This window comes from Simochromis diagramma, unplaced genomic scaffold, assembly GCF_900408965.1.
Source record: "Simochromis diagramma unplaced genomic scaffold, fSimDia1.1 OVJJ01000107.1, whole genome shotgun sequence".
Classification (NCBI taxonomy): Eukaryota; Metazoa; Chordata; class Actinopteri; order Cichliformes; family Cichlidae; genus Simochromis; species Simochromis diagramma.
Genome location: NW_024387209.1, coordinates 4,061,278 through 4,078,501, shown reverse-complemented (window position 1 = coordinate 4,078,501; position 17,224 = coordinate 4,061,278). Strand labels below are relative to the sequence as shown.

General features: G+C 42.4%; 1 protein-coding gene and 1 long non-coding RNA gene across 4 annotated transcripts in view; one reads left to right on the top strand and one right to left on the bottom strand.

Annotated features, from left to right (window-relative positions):
* LOC120746115 (receptor tyrosine-protein kinase erbB-4-like) overlaps positions 1-17,224 on the bottom strand; it is a 353,488-nt gene that overhangs the window by 136,719 nt on the left and 199,545 nt on the right. For all 3 annotated transcript variants that reach the window (XM_040051409.1, XM_040051411.1, XM_040051410.1), the window contains exon 3: positions 6,194-6,380. In XM_040051409.1, coding sequence (XP_039907343.1) covers positions 6,194-6,380 — 187 coding nt within the window. The remainder of the gene's footprint in view (positions 1-6,193; positions 6,381-17,224) is intronic.
* LOC120746131 lies at positions 4,257-15,675 on the top strand. Its single transcript, XR_005698785.1, has 3 exons — positions 4,257-4,268; positions 12,000-12,004; positions 15,538-15,675. It is a non-coding gene; the product is annotated as an uncharacterized LOC120746131 (long non-coding RNA).

Below are 17,224 nucleotides of genomic sequence, written 5' to 3'. Positions count from 1 at the left end.
GGATCAGGATGCATTCAACTGATACTGGAGTGATCTGGTGATCATTCGCTCACAAATCTCCTCCAACACGAAGAAAAATCACCATCTGCTCAGCTGATCTAGCCAAGCTGAGCGACTGTGAAAATGATAAATAACTTAGAATCCCCGTGACCTGGTAAATCAATAGTCATGCTCTAAAAATGAAGATGCATATGGGGTTAATTATAATCAAGTCTGTTAATCAATTCATCTCAGCAGTAACTGCTGTTGGTAATTTGGCCTAAATGCATTCAAAATGCCCACAAAAATGCTGCAATTAGCGAGACAGCAGCAGTAAATTATTAGTTTTAAATTAGGGGATCCTTGGGATGCTGCCAGGTTGTGAAAACATAGCAGTGTCACTATTCCCCCCAGTGAGTCTGAATGAAAGTGGGCGATAAAAGAAGAGAGGTTGTCAGAATAAACGAACAGGGGGATGGCAAAAACTGGTGCTTTGCTTTCTGCACACGGGCAAAGGGGGCATTGCTGCCAGATGGGAAGTTGGAGTCGGAGCTCTCTTTGGGGCATGCTGAGCCATTTGGCTCTCATCCAAATGGGCAATTTCACAGGGTAGGGGGGGGGAGGAATAGAGGGGGGGAATAAGCTCGAAAACAAAGCAAAAGTTAAGCAAAGAAAGAGGCGGAAACTGGATCTGAAAACCATTTCACACGCAGCACTTCATCAGCTCGGGTGCTTACGATACCCACTGCTGCGCCGCATGGGGTAATTAGCACTGCTATGTGTAGCGAGCCGTGGTGTATGTATGCACACAGCTCTCGTGGCTTCCTATGGGTGTTATATACTGGCTCAGAAAGAGCTTGAGGACCACAGGGTGAAGCTGAACAAGTCAATATCAGAGGAGTCCCTTTAACACAGATTACTCTATATCCTCGCTGCCATGAAGACTGCACAACTGTATGCATACTAACTCCGCAGCCAAATTGAATTTCATGCTTTCTGCGGACACCTACTGTGTACTAAATCCACAGAGGGATAAAGTAGCCGAAAAGCTGTTGTTTAATGTATTGTGTGCAGCGAGAAATGCTGAATATATTCTTCCTTGGCAAGCGTACATCCCTTGTAGATATGGCGGACGCAGTGGTGGGATAGAAAATGAATTACAAATGAGTACATTACATCATACATGAATCTAAGCAAATGTGCATGTTATCTTCCTTGTCGTTAAGGAAAGGAGAATAATCTGCTGGCCTAATTGTCAGCTTAACAGAGAGAGAGAGAGAGAGATACTGTACTTCCCATTTTTCCCAGGAAGAGGTGCAGAGGGAATCAAGAGGAACTGCACTGATCTATATGCATCTGGCTTAATTGCGGCACCGGGGTGTGTTGGGATCAGGCGGTATGGACTAAAGTCTAGCATTGTGAAGCGCCTATCCTGATTATGTGCCGAAACGGGGCACGGGAGGAGTGCCAGGCAGACAGGCAGGAAACCCAAAGTAAATTCTGCCTCTGCGGCTCGACGCAATCTCCAAACGCTTCGAGAAAAATGTTAAAAAAAGAAGAGGGGAGAGAGAAATTTGGAGATGTGCATTATGCACTGTGGGCATAAATAATGCAGGGAGAAACTTCTTGCACTCGGAAAGGATCCCACACTTTCTCTTCCACCGTCAACAGCCCGATAGTTGCACAAAAACTACTGGACTTACCGGTCATTCGATAACATGGAACGACGCAGAAATGCTGGACAGTAATTGCATCATTGTCTCGTTCCTGGCTTCTTATGAAGCACACTGATCACGCAATCGTTTCACTTCAGGGGAAACAAAACACCTTAGAGAACAGGTGGACCTGCTTGAGCTGTTTCTTGTGAGAGAAAAAAAGGTGGGGGGGGGAAGGACTTAATCAAAACACAAGCTGGCCAATGAGATGACATTTCCTGTTCACCTTGCGTGTGATCCTTTCAGTCCATGTTATTTGCAGCACAGGAACTGAAAAGAGCAATGTGTTGCCCATCATGAGTCATTCAGGGATAAAGGTGCTCTTAGGCCTCGCTCTCTTTGTAGGGGTGGTCGAAATGGAAGGCGTCCTACCGGTTTACTGGCTTAGGATGTCAGCGTGCCCTCTCTCAGGAGTCCTTTATCACAGCGTTCCAACTCCATAAAACACTGCATATTAAACTAAATCTGTCAGGTGTTCAATATGGACCACTGTTTGGTCATCAATCATAAAAATAAATAAATAAATAAATAAACACCACTGCAAAGTCAACGGCATAAGAGCCAACTATAAATTTCTGCCAAACAACCTCCTGAACACCAGCGGTGATGTATGGGCTTCTAACATTTTACTGCTCCTGCTGAACCTTCTTTCAAAGACGTAACAAAAGGACTTCAAGACACGTGACTTCTGTTTTACACCAAGCTTAATTTGGTTCGTCTGTGAGACGTCGGACAAAGAAATTGCCTGAAGCGAGAGTGCAGGATAGATGCAGGATAAATTACAATGCCCACAGGAAAGAGGAATAAAGTAGGCAGATCGATGCCAGAGAAGAAACCTCAGGCAAAATACAATAAAGTGGGATATAGCAGAAGCATCCCAGTGGCTTGGCCAGTTTGTTACCCTTCCCTTTTTGTATGTTTTGGCAATCTCCTCTGCAAGAAAACAAAAAGGAAATCCCAAACCCTAAATGTGCTACAATAAACCGTATGCTCAATGATCTTCTATTATTAATTCATTTGATTCAATTCTAACAAATTACTTCTGATACCTTGGTTTGAGAAACAATCGTCAGTCACTGGCGGATCCTCATGCGTTTGTCTTTGTCCTTTGGCTGTGCTTTAGAGGACATACGTGTTGGATGTGATTTTTCCCATTGGCCATGGTATAACACTCGAGAAGATTTAGCTCCATCCGTGTTGGAAGAACAAGAATTTCATCTTGTTTTGGCGAAGTAAAGGAATCCAACAAATTTCTTCCAGAATCCAACAAGATTAAAGACAAAGAAGAAGCTGTCTACAGACTCAAAGCGGCTTCGTGATCTGTCCTTTGCGGTCTTGTCTACAAGCAGTTAACAGGCATTTCCCATTTAGTAAACTATAAAATGAACGAGATGGACTGATACTGTATAATACAGAGCATGAGGAGACTTAGACAAACACAGGCAGTTCTTAACTGACATTTTTCATTTCCAAGCAATTTTATATTCTTTCCTTCAGTCGCTCAGTCTTTCTGATGTGGTAAAGGACAACCTCCCCGGGTGTGCGCTTACAATGCCCATCCCAGGTCCAGAGTTGTTTCCTTTCAGTTCCCATCACTGCCTTTTTACCTTCATTGCCCTTTCTGACAGCAGGAACGCCTTTCTTCTGCCAGATAGAGATTCATGTTTCATGCGGAACGAAATGAATGACATCTTTTTTCATTTTCTTTTGATACAGTTTCCTTACACCTCGTTTTTGGGTGTGCACAAGTCTCGAGCCACTCCTTTTTGTGTTTTGTGTGGAAAATGGGAAATAGTTGGAGACATTTATTGAAACATTTAATTACAGTATACAAGGCAAAAACAGAGTTTGTACAATTCTAGCAACCATGATATTTAATATTTAGTGTGACCACCTTTATTCTTCAGCACAGTCTGAACTCTCTTAGGCAGCTTTCTTGTCATTTCTTTAAGTAGTCTTCAGGAATAGTTCTCCAGGCTTCTTGAAGGACATTCAAAGCTCTTCTTTGGATGTTTCTGCCTTTTGTTCTGTTCTCTGTCAACATCAGTGTTGGTCAAGTTACTTGAAAAAAGTAATCAGTAACTAATTACTGATTACTTCCCCCAAAAAGTAATCCTGTTACTTTACTGATTACTTATTTTCAAAAGTAATGAATTACTTAGTTACTTAGTTACTTTTTAAAAACACGATTTACAACCTGAATAGGTGATAAAGCGATAGATCTTTCAGCCCAATTCTACTTTTTCTACATAATCCATCATACAAAATGTAATCAAACGGAAAAGTCTCTTTTTAAAACTTGTTTTATTAGTTTTAATCTTTTAACTTTATGCATCAAGCAAAAATTAAATTATATGCAACATTCTCTGACTTGAATAAATTAGTTTAACATTTAAACCTATTTTCTGCACATTCCAGCACATAAATTATATTTTTGTGTTTACACTCACTCTTTCAAATAGATGCAAGTAAAACACAGCAGAAAATAAATAAAGTCAAAGACTCAGCGGTCCTGTTGCTCTATTTTCACCTGTAAAGCAGGAGTAGGGCAGGCGGAGGTTTACCCTGGTGCAGGTGTGCCGCAGCGGTCAGTGGAAGAATCCGCGAGTTTCTCTGTGAGTTTCCCATTATGTCGTAGCGCACTCGGTGCTTGCTTGGAAGTTTAGGGTTTTTTTCGCTGTAAAAAGAAGTTTTCTTCCCACGCACAACGGACACTAATGTTTTTGTAAGTTCAGTACTTCCACGCTTTAAACGCTGCACGCTCATACTCTCTCCTGCACTCGATATATGATCCATTGTTGATCTGCACACAGCTGTTGCCACGAACGTCACGCTTGCTTACGTCACTGTCATGAGACATTCTTGCAAAAAAATCACGGTTTTAGTAACGCAGTAACGCAGCGTTCCTACGGGAAAGTAACGGTAATCTAATTACCGTTTTTGCAATAGTAATCCCTTACTTGAAAAAAGTAATCAGATTACAGTAACGCGTTACTGCCCATGTCTGTCAACATGATCCCACACTGCTCTGTTCTGCACCCAGATTCATTGTAATTTCTGACATAATGTCAACATGTGACACAAGTTGCCTGTTTTGATTGGTTGCAGGGCACCAGTTGAGTTGCCTTTCCCCCACTTCATATAAAGGAAAAATACTGATAATAGCGACTATATTGTGAAATAACACTTATTTGATATGCTGATATGTTAAAATAAAAACTGGCTGAATGGCTGTTTAAGACGTCCTGAAATATGACACCATCTCATCCAATCTTGGCCATCGCCTTCATTTCTTGGAACACTCTGTTTTCCTTCCTGACCTTCTCTCTGTGTACCATCTTCCCTGCAGTTCCCAAAAGTACAGCGTCAAATTATGCTGTAAAAGAGAACACATGACCCCCCCAGACTCTACTGCTTCTCCTAAGATCACATGTGACAGTTGTCCGTCAGCCAGCGTTCTTCCTGAGACATCTTGTGTTTCTTTCTGCAAGGGATGGCAATGCTGGAGCCAAGCTGGCAGATAAAGGTAACATCTGACTCCTCGACATGCAGGGAAAAACTAACCTTTTAGCAGCCGCACTGCCATTAAATCTGTGAACATCACATGACTAATAGAAATAATGAGAAAACTGAGTGGCAGGGATGTAATTCGGTAAGACAGTGAAGCAGTTGCAGGAGAAACACGATTTCAACGCTTGTAATACAACATAGTCCTTGCTTCTGTTATTCTGAGTGTAGTTGGAAGGTCGCTCTACCACTGGGTCACATCAAAATGGCAAAGATTAGCTGATGCAGAGTTCGCGGCTCAAGGACCTTATGCACAGATAAATTTAGCACAGACAAATAGCTACCCTTTCCAAATACAATCCACTTTAGCTTATCCACGCTGACATAACAAAAACAAGCGGGTGAAAAAAAAGGGAGCAGCTGTTGCATAAAACATGGCACAATCACTTCCAAAAACTTATTACATGAAAGAAGCCCATTTTGGAGTGTGTAAACAAAATGTAATTAACAGGAAAATAGGACTTTTCACAGACATTTGATCTCTCTATATGGCAACACTGAAGATTAATTTGCCAGCGCGGCAGATACGTAACTTCAAAAGTCGAACTCCGATTTGTGACTTAATTGAAAAGGCCCTATTAAAGCTGTATATGTGGGTGTTAAAAACAAGTCATACCAAGTAGTGCCGAAAACGGCAACATGTTTTATAGGGCGCTGGGAAATATATGCATAATTCATAAAAAAAAGATGCTATTTATTTTATGAGGGAGTTTAAATTGCTAAGCATCTCACTTTTTTAAGAGTGAATTATCATAACTAAAATGATGAAAATATATTTATTTTGGTTTGGTTATTTATTTATTTATGAATTATTTTGCCTTATTTGTCCTCTAAGATAAGATAAGTGAGAAACGTGAAGAGGTTTTCACATGAACATACTGGTTATTGAGCGTATTGTTCAAAATACATTTCACTCATGACATAACTCTGACCTGTGAGGTTACGTAATCCCAGCTGCCTTAGTCCGTACAGACCGTCCCGTCTGTAGTTCAGGAAGATGGCCAGAGCGTACCGACCCTCGTAAAGTTTGGTGCCTCGGATGATCCGCAGGTTCTCCAGTGGCAGGTAGTCGAACTGATTAAGTGCCACCAGCACATAACCGGTGACTTCTTTGATAGACTGTATGGGAAGAAAATAAAAAAATCATTTTAAATGATTGAAAATGGAAGAACAATCGAATCAAATTAGCCAACATCAGCCTTTGTGTTAATCATAATCACAAATATTCTTAACTTTAACCAGTTGTTATAGATGTATAACCATATTTTCACCATAGCTAGGATATTTAACAATTTATTTATTTAGTTTTCAGGACCAGCTTCCAGTTTGAATTTAAGCTTGCTAGTACCAGGCTGGATATCTTAGAGATGGCCCTGGTCAACAGCAATACTGAGGTAGGCAGGTGTGAGAAGTATCGCCCACACCATTACACCACCACCACCAGCCTGAACCGTTCAGGCAGGATGGATTAATGCTTTAATGTTGTTTATGCCAAATTCTGACCCCACCATTTGAATTTTGCAGCATTATTTGCAAATCATCAGAGCAGGCGAGCCTGTCTCAGTCTCCTGTTTCTAGCTGACAAGAGCAGCAACTACTGTGATCTTCTGTTGCTGTAGCCCATCTTGGTTGTAACAAGTGGTTATTCCAGTTACTGTTGTGTTGGGAATTTTAGCACTACGGTTAGCATTTACAGGATATTGTTTTGTAGTGATATTATACAAAGGATCCTGTTTTTGCAATGCCCTTTGTTTTAGAACTTCATCTCCTCTTGCTGCGACCCCAGGGCATTTCTTTTGGCCTGCTGGTTTGGAAAATCCAACAGTTCATCTATATGTAAACAAGGCACTTAAACTGGGACAGAGTGCATTCCTTGAGTGCATTCCTCAGTGCAGTCTGCTAAAAGATCACACATCATTAATTATGTGCCTTTAGGTATATATGATTAAACATTTCCTAATGCAAATAACTACATGTAGTATTCTACCATGGGCAAACTTATATCACTAAAGGATTCTAACTGTCTAGTGTTTAATGGACCTGTCAAAAGTATGTTGAGATTAGACTGAAGATTCTGTGACTTAACAAGGCTCTTTATGTTAACTGTTATTTTCTCTTGCCTTGTCAACTCAGGATTTATGGTGTGAAAGTTGATGCTAAGGTTGAAGGAAAAACACCAACAAATCACTTTTTACCTTGCTCAAAATGTTTGTGTGAAGACCATCTGGTTTTTGTGTCAGAACTCAGGATGTAGAAGATCTCTAAAAGATTTATTGATCTTGTGAGTGCTTTTTTTATTGCCCTTGCTGAACAAAGGAATTCAACTGTCAGGACGCCGCCCCACCCAGTGGGCAGGGTCTGAACTGAAACATGTTGTCTGTCTATAAAAACTGTTACACAAAAATAATAAACTTTGAGTCAGTTTGGAATGACACCTAGAACAGTCTCTGCGTCTTCTTGTTTCTACAAACTACTCCCGGTACTCTGGCCGGTACCGTGATTGCCCGTTGATCATGCATGAGAATATTTCAATTTTGTAATATGTTAAAGGATGAACTCTGCTTATTGGTGCCCATGCCTTAGGAGAAAAAGCTCTATCTATGGACAGAGATTCTCTTCATGTTGGGTCTCTATCAGCATCAGCTCAAAGTAGACAGAGAATTCTCTTCTGACTAGGCTGACAGCATGTGTGTCTGTATGAGGGACTGAACATCCTTTTTAATCCTTGTCCGAGGTTCCACATCTTGGTACAATGTCCGACATTCTAGTTGATTCTGCAGGACATGCAAGTTTGGCATTTACCTAATGCATACTTATTTGTTTAATCACAGTCAGAAGAAGATTAGCCTGTAACCTGAACATTACAAGATACCAAAAAGTCCCATCTTTTGCAGATTTTGTTGAATGTTATGGAAACTACCACGAAGAAAATGAATCGGCAGTAGATACAGAGAAACAGAGTTTGTCTCTTTTATTCAAGTTATTTTTTTGTATTTCTGAAATACTCAGACCAACAACAACAACCTATGTCATGTTGAAAACACCTCAATCAGATTTCTTCCTCAGTGTTATGGTCAGTTTGGCCTTCAACAGGTCATCTTGATCACGTCTACATGCCTTAACATACTGAGTTGCTTTTATGTGATCGGTTGATTAGATGTTTGCTTTAGCGTAACACAGTAGCCAGTGAGCATAGTTGCCAAGACCAAATTAGGGAGTAATCCAACTGGTTTTGAAGAATCATCCAATGTGACAATTGATTGGATACCAATAAATAAATGACGCCCAAGTCCATAACTTCAGATTTAAACCCCCACTGTTGTATGACTGGTTGTTAAAATGTAAATGGCCTGCATTTGTATAGCGCTTTACTTAGTCCCTAAGGACCCCAAAGTGCTTTACACTACATTCAGTCATTCACCCAATCACACACACATTCACACACTGGTGGTGGCAAGCTACATTGTAGCCACAGCTGCCTTGGGGCGCACTGACAGAGGCGAGGCTGCTGGACACTGGCACCACTGGGCCCTCTGTAAGTGAATGGAAACTTACATTTTTACCTCCAATTCCTCTCTTCCAACGCCTGCTAGCTCTGTCGACTATAGTCAAAGCTGTATTGCATTCCTCTCATTTTCTGTGCAGAGAGCATGTTATTTGCATTTTGAAATGTCAACCACATAAAAAATTTTGATGTACAGACCACAATGATTAAAATGTCAGCTTAGTTGCAGACTGATTGCACCTCTCTGATTATATTTCCTCAACTGTTCTTTTAGGGTTGGGAATCTGCAGTCGCACATCGGATTCATAGACCCAATAAGCAATCATATCTTTATATTCTTTATATTCTTCTTATTCAAATATAAATGGTATCGGTTTGATTTATTTTCACAGGCTTCAGCAGTATATGCTGTTGAAGAAACTACAAAAAAAAGAAAAATAATCTGCCCGAGAGGGACTCATAAAATGTGAAAATAGAGAGCTTCAGCATGCTGAGTGCCTTGCTGAAGAGCATGGAAGACCTCAACCATCTGCCTCATTGTGCATCAATTGACCTTCTCAAAAGTCACAAAAAATCACACTGATTAACACTGCGTTATTCACTTGTCGGGGGAAATTTATTCATCTGCCAAGTTAGGCATAAGGATGGGGCCAAGGCAGGCTCTTTGAATTTTGGAGTATTTTTCTTTTTTATGAATTCTCCACAAAAGCGTTTGTCCTCAACCCTGGGTCATCACTAAACAAATTAAGAAAAATAACTGAAAACTTGGGGTTAAATGTCAACAGTAGACTAGCACTTTATTGACACATCAACAGAAAAAGTCCTCATAAGAAGAAAACTGAGAAAACTGGGAGCCACATCAATCAGACAGACACCAAATTGCCACTTCATATAAAGTATTATTACCAGATATGCAGCTTTATCTGTGTATGCGCATGTATGTGTGTGTATCTACGAGACAGCTTATTCCCTTGATGCTAAAAATCCATCGCTGTGGCAGTGCATCAGTTATGTGAGTGACTCAAACAGCAGTGCAGGCTTCCTTATACTCACAGACAGAGAGAAAGAAAGATAATCACAAACATAATGTAGACACAACAGCTGCTAAATGGTGCACTAACACATTTTACCAACCACCACTGACAAGCTAATTGGAACCCACTACTTCTTAAAAGTGCGAGTGTGCACATCTTTTTGTGAGTATTATCCTCTTGTTCTCCTTAGTTAAAAAACGGGATCAATTTTCCACAGATTCCAGTTTACTTGTACCGATGCCCCTTGCCTCAATACCGCCAGTGCCATTGGTCAACAGCACTTGCTAAAGTTAGCTTATAAACAAGTCCATGTAAGGATTAAAACAGATGGGTGTAGCTTTTGGGTATTAAAAGCCTGTGGCTGCACAATGACTTTTAATGGCATAGAAATCAAAGCGAGAATGCCCTTCGGCGTCCTTACTCTGTGTCTGGACACAGCTTCCAGGCATGAAAACTGAACCAAACACTGAAGTGCCTTAGACCTGCAACCTCACTGCAATACTTTATTATCCATTATCCATCCATCTTCTTCCATGTATTTAATTCTGGGTCATGGGGTGGGGGGGGCTATCCCAGGTGTGATAGGGCGAGGTGCAGGGGCACACAGCTAACACAGAGAGACAGATAACCATTTGCACTCACATTGACACCTATGGGCAAATTAGAATCACTAATTAACCTAACACACACTAATTGCATGTTTTTGGGCTGTAAAGGAAGCCACAGCAGCCAGAGAGAACATTCAAACTCCACGCAAAAAGGCCCTGACCTTTGAACCCAAGACCTTGCTTTGAGGCAACGGTGTTAATCTACTTTCAAACAATGCTGTCTCTACTTTGTCAGCTATATTTAACTAATAACTGCCAGATTTCAGTAATGGAACAGTGAAATTAGAGTAAAGTATAAAGTAGAATTGCAAAAAACATCCATCCATTCTCTTTCGCTTATCCTTTTTCAGGGTGGGAAGGAGGCTGGAGCCTATCTCAGCTGTCTTAGGGCAAGAGGCAGGGTACACCCTGGACAGGTCACCAGTCTGTCAGAGGGCTAACACAAAGACACAGACAACCATTCGCACTCCCATTCACACCTATGGGCAATTTAGAGTTACCAATTAACCTAACCCCACTAACTGCATGTCTCTGAACTGTGGGAGGAAGCCGGAGTACCCTGAGAGAACCCACACAAACACGGCGAGAACATGCAAACTCCACACAGAAAGACCCCGGACTGATGGGCGGTAGGACAGACTACACTTGCAGCAGGATTGCACAGGTCACCTGGATAGGAGAAACCTGCTTCCAATCACAGTCAGACAGTCTGTACTGAACAGAGAATACAATTCAACCCTGGTTACATGCCAGTTTAAAAATAAGGTTTCAAGCTTTGCCGTTAAATTGCTGTTATGCAACAACTACTTCACCATTTATAAAAGAATTTCTGAATTTTCATCCATTAATTCACCTTCTCCAGCTTATCTAGTTTAGGGTGATAGTGGAGCTAGAACTGATCTTAGCTTTCATAAGGCAAAAGGCTGCAGTCTCTTGCAGGAGTTTCTGTTTATGTAGATGACAGGAGATTTCCAACTGACAGTAACAAATTTGCAGTTTATCACAATTCGTTTCTCAATTATCAAAGACAGGCCGCATGTAATCGCCAGCTTGACCCCAATCAACTATGAACTGACAGCAGACTGACTATCACCGTCTACTTTGCACATAAAAGTTTCTTTGAAGACGGCAGTTGACAGCGAGTGGCTGCAGTTCTTATCCCCATCCTCAAAGTAACCATTTAAAAAGCAACAAGATGAAAGGTTAATTATGCACGGTTGCAATAATTTTGGTTGCGTCATGGTCTCCAAGTTCTCTCTAGTGCGACTGTCGTGTTAACGACAGCTAGCTTGCTGTGTTTTGCCCAGAGCTATCTTACAAACTGCCTAGGTTGCTGACTGCAGTCACCAAATGTCTGAATACCAATAAGAGCATTAGATGATAGAAATTGGTTATGTCAACATGTGTTTCTTTAGTGTACGGGGCATCAATGTCGCTAAACAAATGTGCCTTCTGGAGAGAGTTGCTGTGCACCTCCTCGATTAAGATAAGTTAAGGATTTAATACAGGCACAGGCCTTTCACGTTCTCTGATTTGGTTTATATTTGAGTCTTGCATTTGAACTGAAAGCAGCAATTATTTCAACTTGTAGCCGAGGTGAGCCCTTTGAATTTTTGACTGTCTTTATTTTAATTCACCAGAAAAGCCTCTGTGTTCAGCCCTGGAAATGAATTCATGGCATTCGTTTGCCTTCATGTCCTGCAGAAATCTTCATTAAATAGTAAACTCTCATTTAAAGGCATTTGAAATATCCAGCGACAGGGCAGCTACTGAGACATCCTAATGACCAGAGACAGGCCAATAATGATGTGGATGATTGGTTGGGAGGGGAGGGAGGAAATGAGTAATGTGAGGTTTGATTGGCTGCTGACCCCTGGGGGACATTAGCAGAGAGTGACAGCTAGGACGCAGCGCGCTGGGTGGCTGCGTTTCACGATAATAGCAGGTAAGTGAGATTAGCTTCTTTTTATATTGAGTGCTAAGCAAACGCTACGCACCTGCCAGGTTGGCCTATTATAACACTAACACAATAGGAAGGAAACAGACACTGGAGGTGCTTATTAGCAAGATTACAATGTGTCAATCACCTGAAAAGAGACAGAACAACATAATAAAAGAGCAGTAGAATCCATTTCAGTGTAGGCTTTGATTAGCATACTTATTAGAAGAAAGAGTTTCTATTGTGAGTTACTCCACTGCCTGTCAAAAACCCCTCAGTGAAATCATTTTCTCTCAAATATGTGTTGCTATATTTTTTGCAAACTGTTTGTTAGAAAGTTGTGCAACTTTATGCAACTCTGTGCCACTTGTGACTCAACCTTTAAAGACAAAGAGCTCAGGAAAGGCTTTCTTCTTCTTCTCCGAGTGCCTTTGGTTGACGTGGCCCCCGCTCGGCTGGAAGCCACGCCGTTTCATCACTTTGACCCCTCCGTGACCTCATGTTTACAGCCTGAGGGCCGGAGTGCTACGCGAGCTCGCCCCTTCTACCGTCAACTCCGCCGTAACCCTCCAGGTGCCTGCCAGGGGCATCGCGGGCTGCTCCGCAACCCCGACCCAGCTGTAGGCATGCACTCGGCTGCTGGCAGACTCCACAGTGCCTCCACTGTGCCCCCTTCTCCCTGCCAGCCTCCGGGAGCCACTGGCAAAACCAAAGAAAAACTGTTTCCCTGTTGCTTAGCAACCGAGGGAAAGCCTTCCAGCAGGAGCAAAGGAAACGAAGAGGGAGAGAGGAGCAGAAGAAAAGGGAAAAAAAAAACCAAGACTTAGAAGGGATTTTTTTTGTTGTAATGTACCTAATTAAATTAAAGGATTACTTTGCTCTTTCTCTGTAATTTTGTTTGACACTATTTAATTTCCTTCTGTTGCCATAAATAGTTTTTTTTGGGTTTTGTTTTTCCTGAACGCTTTCTCGATCAATATGTATCTGCATTCCTTAGTGCTGAAGGAGGAGGAGGAGGAAGGGAGGGAAGGAGGGAGGTCCGGGGGGAAGTAAACACAAGCACCTGCATTTCCCCTCCTGCCGCATCAACCGTGCTCTGTCTCAGAAACGCAAACACAGAAGCTGGAGGATGCTACTCGGAGTAGCTGCCCACCGCTGCCTTGTAGGCGTTGTGTGCTCCGATTTAACAAGGTGGACAGTGGGCACCAAAACTGATGCCTTTTTTCCCCCTTCCTTGTATTTTCTCGAAAAAAAAAGAAAAAAAATACACTTAACAAGGTGAGTGGGAGGGCTAATTTGTACCAGCAAGGTGCATGAACCCTCGACTGACACACACACACACACACACACACACACACACACACAATCCTCCCCTACAATGACTTGAGCCGGCCACTGAAAGAGCCATTGAAGCAGGTCAAAAAAGGGGAAAGAAGAAGGGCTCTAAAATCTCTGCACAGCGCGGGTCATTATTTTAGATGCTATCTTTTGATTCGTGCCTGAAGTCTGATGGATCAGAATGTTTTTCCAGTTCTAAGCGCCACAAAGGCTTTGTGCAAAACGTCCTCTCTGCCCCGCACGCAAACACACAAATCTGAATGCACGCACGGGCCTCGCGTATGCCAATAACCCCCGCCTACGCGTGAAAAAGAAACATCGCCGAGAGGCACAGACAAGACTGAGTCGACACGGGTCAACTACCCATGATGCATTGCAAGTTTAACGTTTCCTCTAGCGCTTTCTGCCATCAATCGCAGGCAATTAGCGGCCTAGTGTGGAGCGCTCAGTCAAACAGAATCTCATGCGCTCCCGACAGGCTTGTTTCTTCTCTTCTTTTGCTCTACCTCCGGGTAAAATGTGAATTTCACATGTTGCTAAATTGCACTTTGTAGCTTCAGGATACACGGCACCCAGTCCAAAGCAGACAAGCCAAAAAAGTGCTTTATTTACTCCCCACAACATAATCATGATAGAAGGTGCCCGTGCTGTCTTGGAAACCGAGGCTGTGTGGTGGAGTTGCTGAGCTCAGGCACCTGCAAGCCCTCCAGATATGTGGGAATGTTTTTGTAAGGCACAGACACGCAGATATTCAGTTCAGATGGTGCAATAGAGTAACTCTGATTTGGAAGGAGGAGTATTTGTAGGAAATGAGTAAACAGTTTTGTCATTTGAGAAATCGAGACCTTCCGGGCTGGCGCGCACGCTCAACTGTATCATTTTACATTTTAGCAACAGTTAGTAAGAAGGTGAATGCCATCAAGCGACTATGAGCTACATGGCATTCAGAGCTCGCCCATTTGAACAAAAATGCATGACGTTTTTAAGGTAATAGCCTGTGCGCCTTCAGTAATGGATTCATCTAACTTACTTTGCAGTTACTCGAGAAACGCTGCCAACACAGCTGATAGATATGCATACAGATTTCTCCAGTGCAAGTCCTCCCATGATGTGCCTTTGGGCTAAACCCAAGACTTTACACAACTTTTATTTTATAGGAAAAAGAATTTAAGACATGGTAATTTAAAAAATAATAGCTACACACACTTTTTTTGAACAGTGATGGGCAAAACTTTTGGGCCACCATAGTTTCTTTTTATTTTGCAAGGAAAATGTGAACGAGAAGCAATGATTTATTGAAATGTGCAAACCTCCATGGAACTACACTAAGGTTTGTACAATTCTAACATATTCTGGTGTGACCACCTTTATTAATCAGCACAGTCTGAACTCTCTTAGGCAGCTTTCTTTAAGTAGTCTCCAGGAATAGTTCTCCAGGCTTCTTGAAGGACATTCAAAGCTCTTCTTTGGATGTTTCTGCCTTTTGTTCTGTTCTCTGTCAACATGATCCCACACTGCTCTGTTATGCACCCAGATTTACTGCAATTTCTGACATAATGTCAACATGTTGCCTGTTTTGATTGGTTGCAGGGCACCAGTTGAGTTGCCTTTTCCCCACTTCATATAAAGGAAAAATACTGATAATAGCGACTATATTGTGAAATAACACTTATTTGATATGTTGATATGTTAAAATAAAAACTGGCTGAATGCCTATTTAAGATTTCCTAAAATATGACACCATCTCATCCAATCTTGGCCATCGCCTTCATTTCTTGGAACACTCTGTTTTCCTTCCTGACCTTCTCTCCGTGTACCATCTTCCCTGCAGTTCCCAAAAGTACAGCATCAGTCGGGGCAGTCTGCTTTTCTCCACCCCAGAGAAGACGGTAACACTACCTGGGTCTGGGTGCAGTTTCCCCCTCTAGAGGCAAGGGTACCTAGACCTGGGGTATAGAGTACGCTTGGGGAGTGTGATTGTGTGCACAGTGTCTATTTATGTCTGTCTCCAAGTTAGGTGAGTGCTGAGTAATTGCATATGAGAGCATGAGGGTGGGAATGGATGTTTGTATCTGTGTGTGCCTGTTTGTTCGTGTCTATATGTCAGGTATCAGGTATCAGACGTCACCTCTCTAGGGACATCTAAGGCCCTCCAAGGTATGGAGGCCTATCTCCCCCCACCACTCCCCCTGCCAGTGGCAGACGCCCTCAGACATCGGTGCATTGGTGGTTCTTCGTGTCCGGGGACACGTGGGCGTCCAGGTACACACCGGCTCATTCCTGGTGGCTGCTTGTCGGGGCCTGGAGCCTGGGGCTCGCTTGGGCCCCTTCGGGGGTGGGGTGCCCTCGTCCTCTCTGGCACAGCTGGCTGCCGGCGGAGCTCACGGGCACGTCACTGCAACCCCCCCCTGGCTTCGGCTGCTGAGTGACCCCTCATCTGGGGCTCTTCTCAGCTCTTTCTGGGATAGTGGCACGGCTGCCCCTCTGTGGGTCTTCATTGGTCTCTTGTGTTCTGAGGGCCTCTGGATGTCTGGAGCCTGGATCTCCTCCATAGCTGCTTCATGCCCTGGAGGACGGGGCTGTGGCTCCCCCACACCCTCTAGCAGGTCATTACATGAAGGAACCTTTTAAATACAAGCGCGCTCATGCTCACAGGTGTACACACGGGTGCTCACACACACAAACGACACCCTTTTTGGCTCCTACCTCGAAGCACACTGTGTGCTGTCGATCCTATGTGCTGCACAATAATATTCAATATTTAGTATTTACTGTTATATTCACATAGATCATCGTGATGATGTTGTTTATTATATTGCTCTCTTTTGTTTTGCTTGTTTTCTCTTTTTTCTTTCTCAACAGGTGATCCAGGTGATTGATATATGTATTTTTTGTCTGTTTGTTTTGTTGGTGTTTGTTTTTTGCCCCTTATCACCGTCCCTCTTCCCCGCTGTTTTTCTTTCCCTCTTTCTTTCTCCCTTTTCTTTCCCCCAGTCATGTCTGTCCCGTGTGTAGCAAGTGAAAATTTCCTTTTTCAGGTCTTTGCTGGATTGTTCCCCCCTTTTCTTAAGGACATGACTTTCAGATACTGTTCATCTGCTGTAGATAGTTTTTTTAGGCCTGATGCTTCTTTTGTTCTCCACTTTCTAGTTTACTCTGTTTTTCTTTTAAGGACACACTGCAAAATACAATGCTGACATATGGAAGGCTTTAGGCAAAGAGCTCTTTGGGAGTCACCTTGCTGGTGCAAAATACTATTTCATGTCAGTCAAACTGTGTTATTGCCATTTTCATAGATATGACTAAAGAAATGTAAACAAATCATGTGTTTTTGAACCAGACTCATCTCCAGAGGAAACCATTGATAGCACAGAGAACTGCTGTTCAAGAGAACTTTAAAAAACATCAAGAAAGCCTGACTCCCTCAAAGCAAAATAGTATCAAATGAGGGGTTGTTCAGGACTTTTCAACTGCATAGCATATTGCATGTATCTAGAATTATAGTTGAAGAAGGAAAACTTAATCTCCTCTTCCCCTGT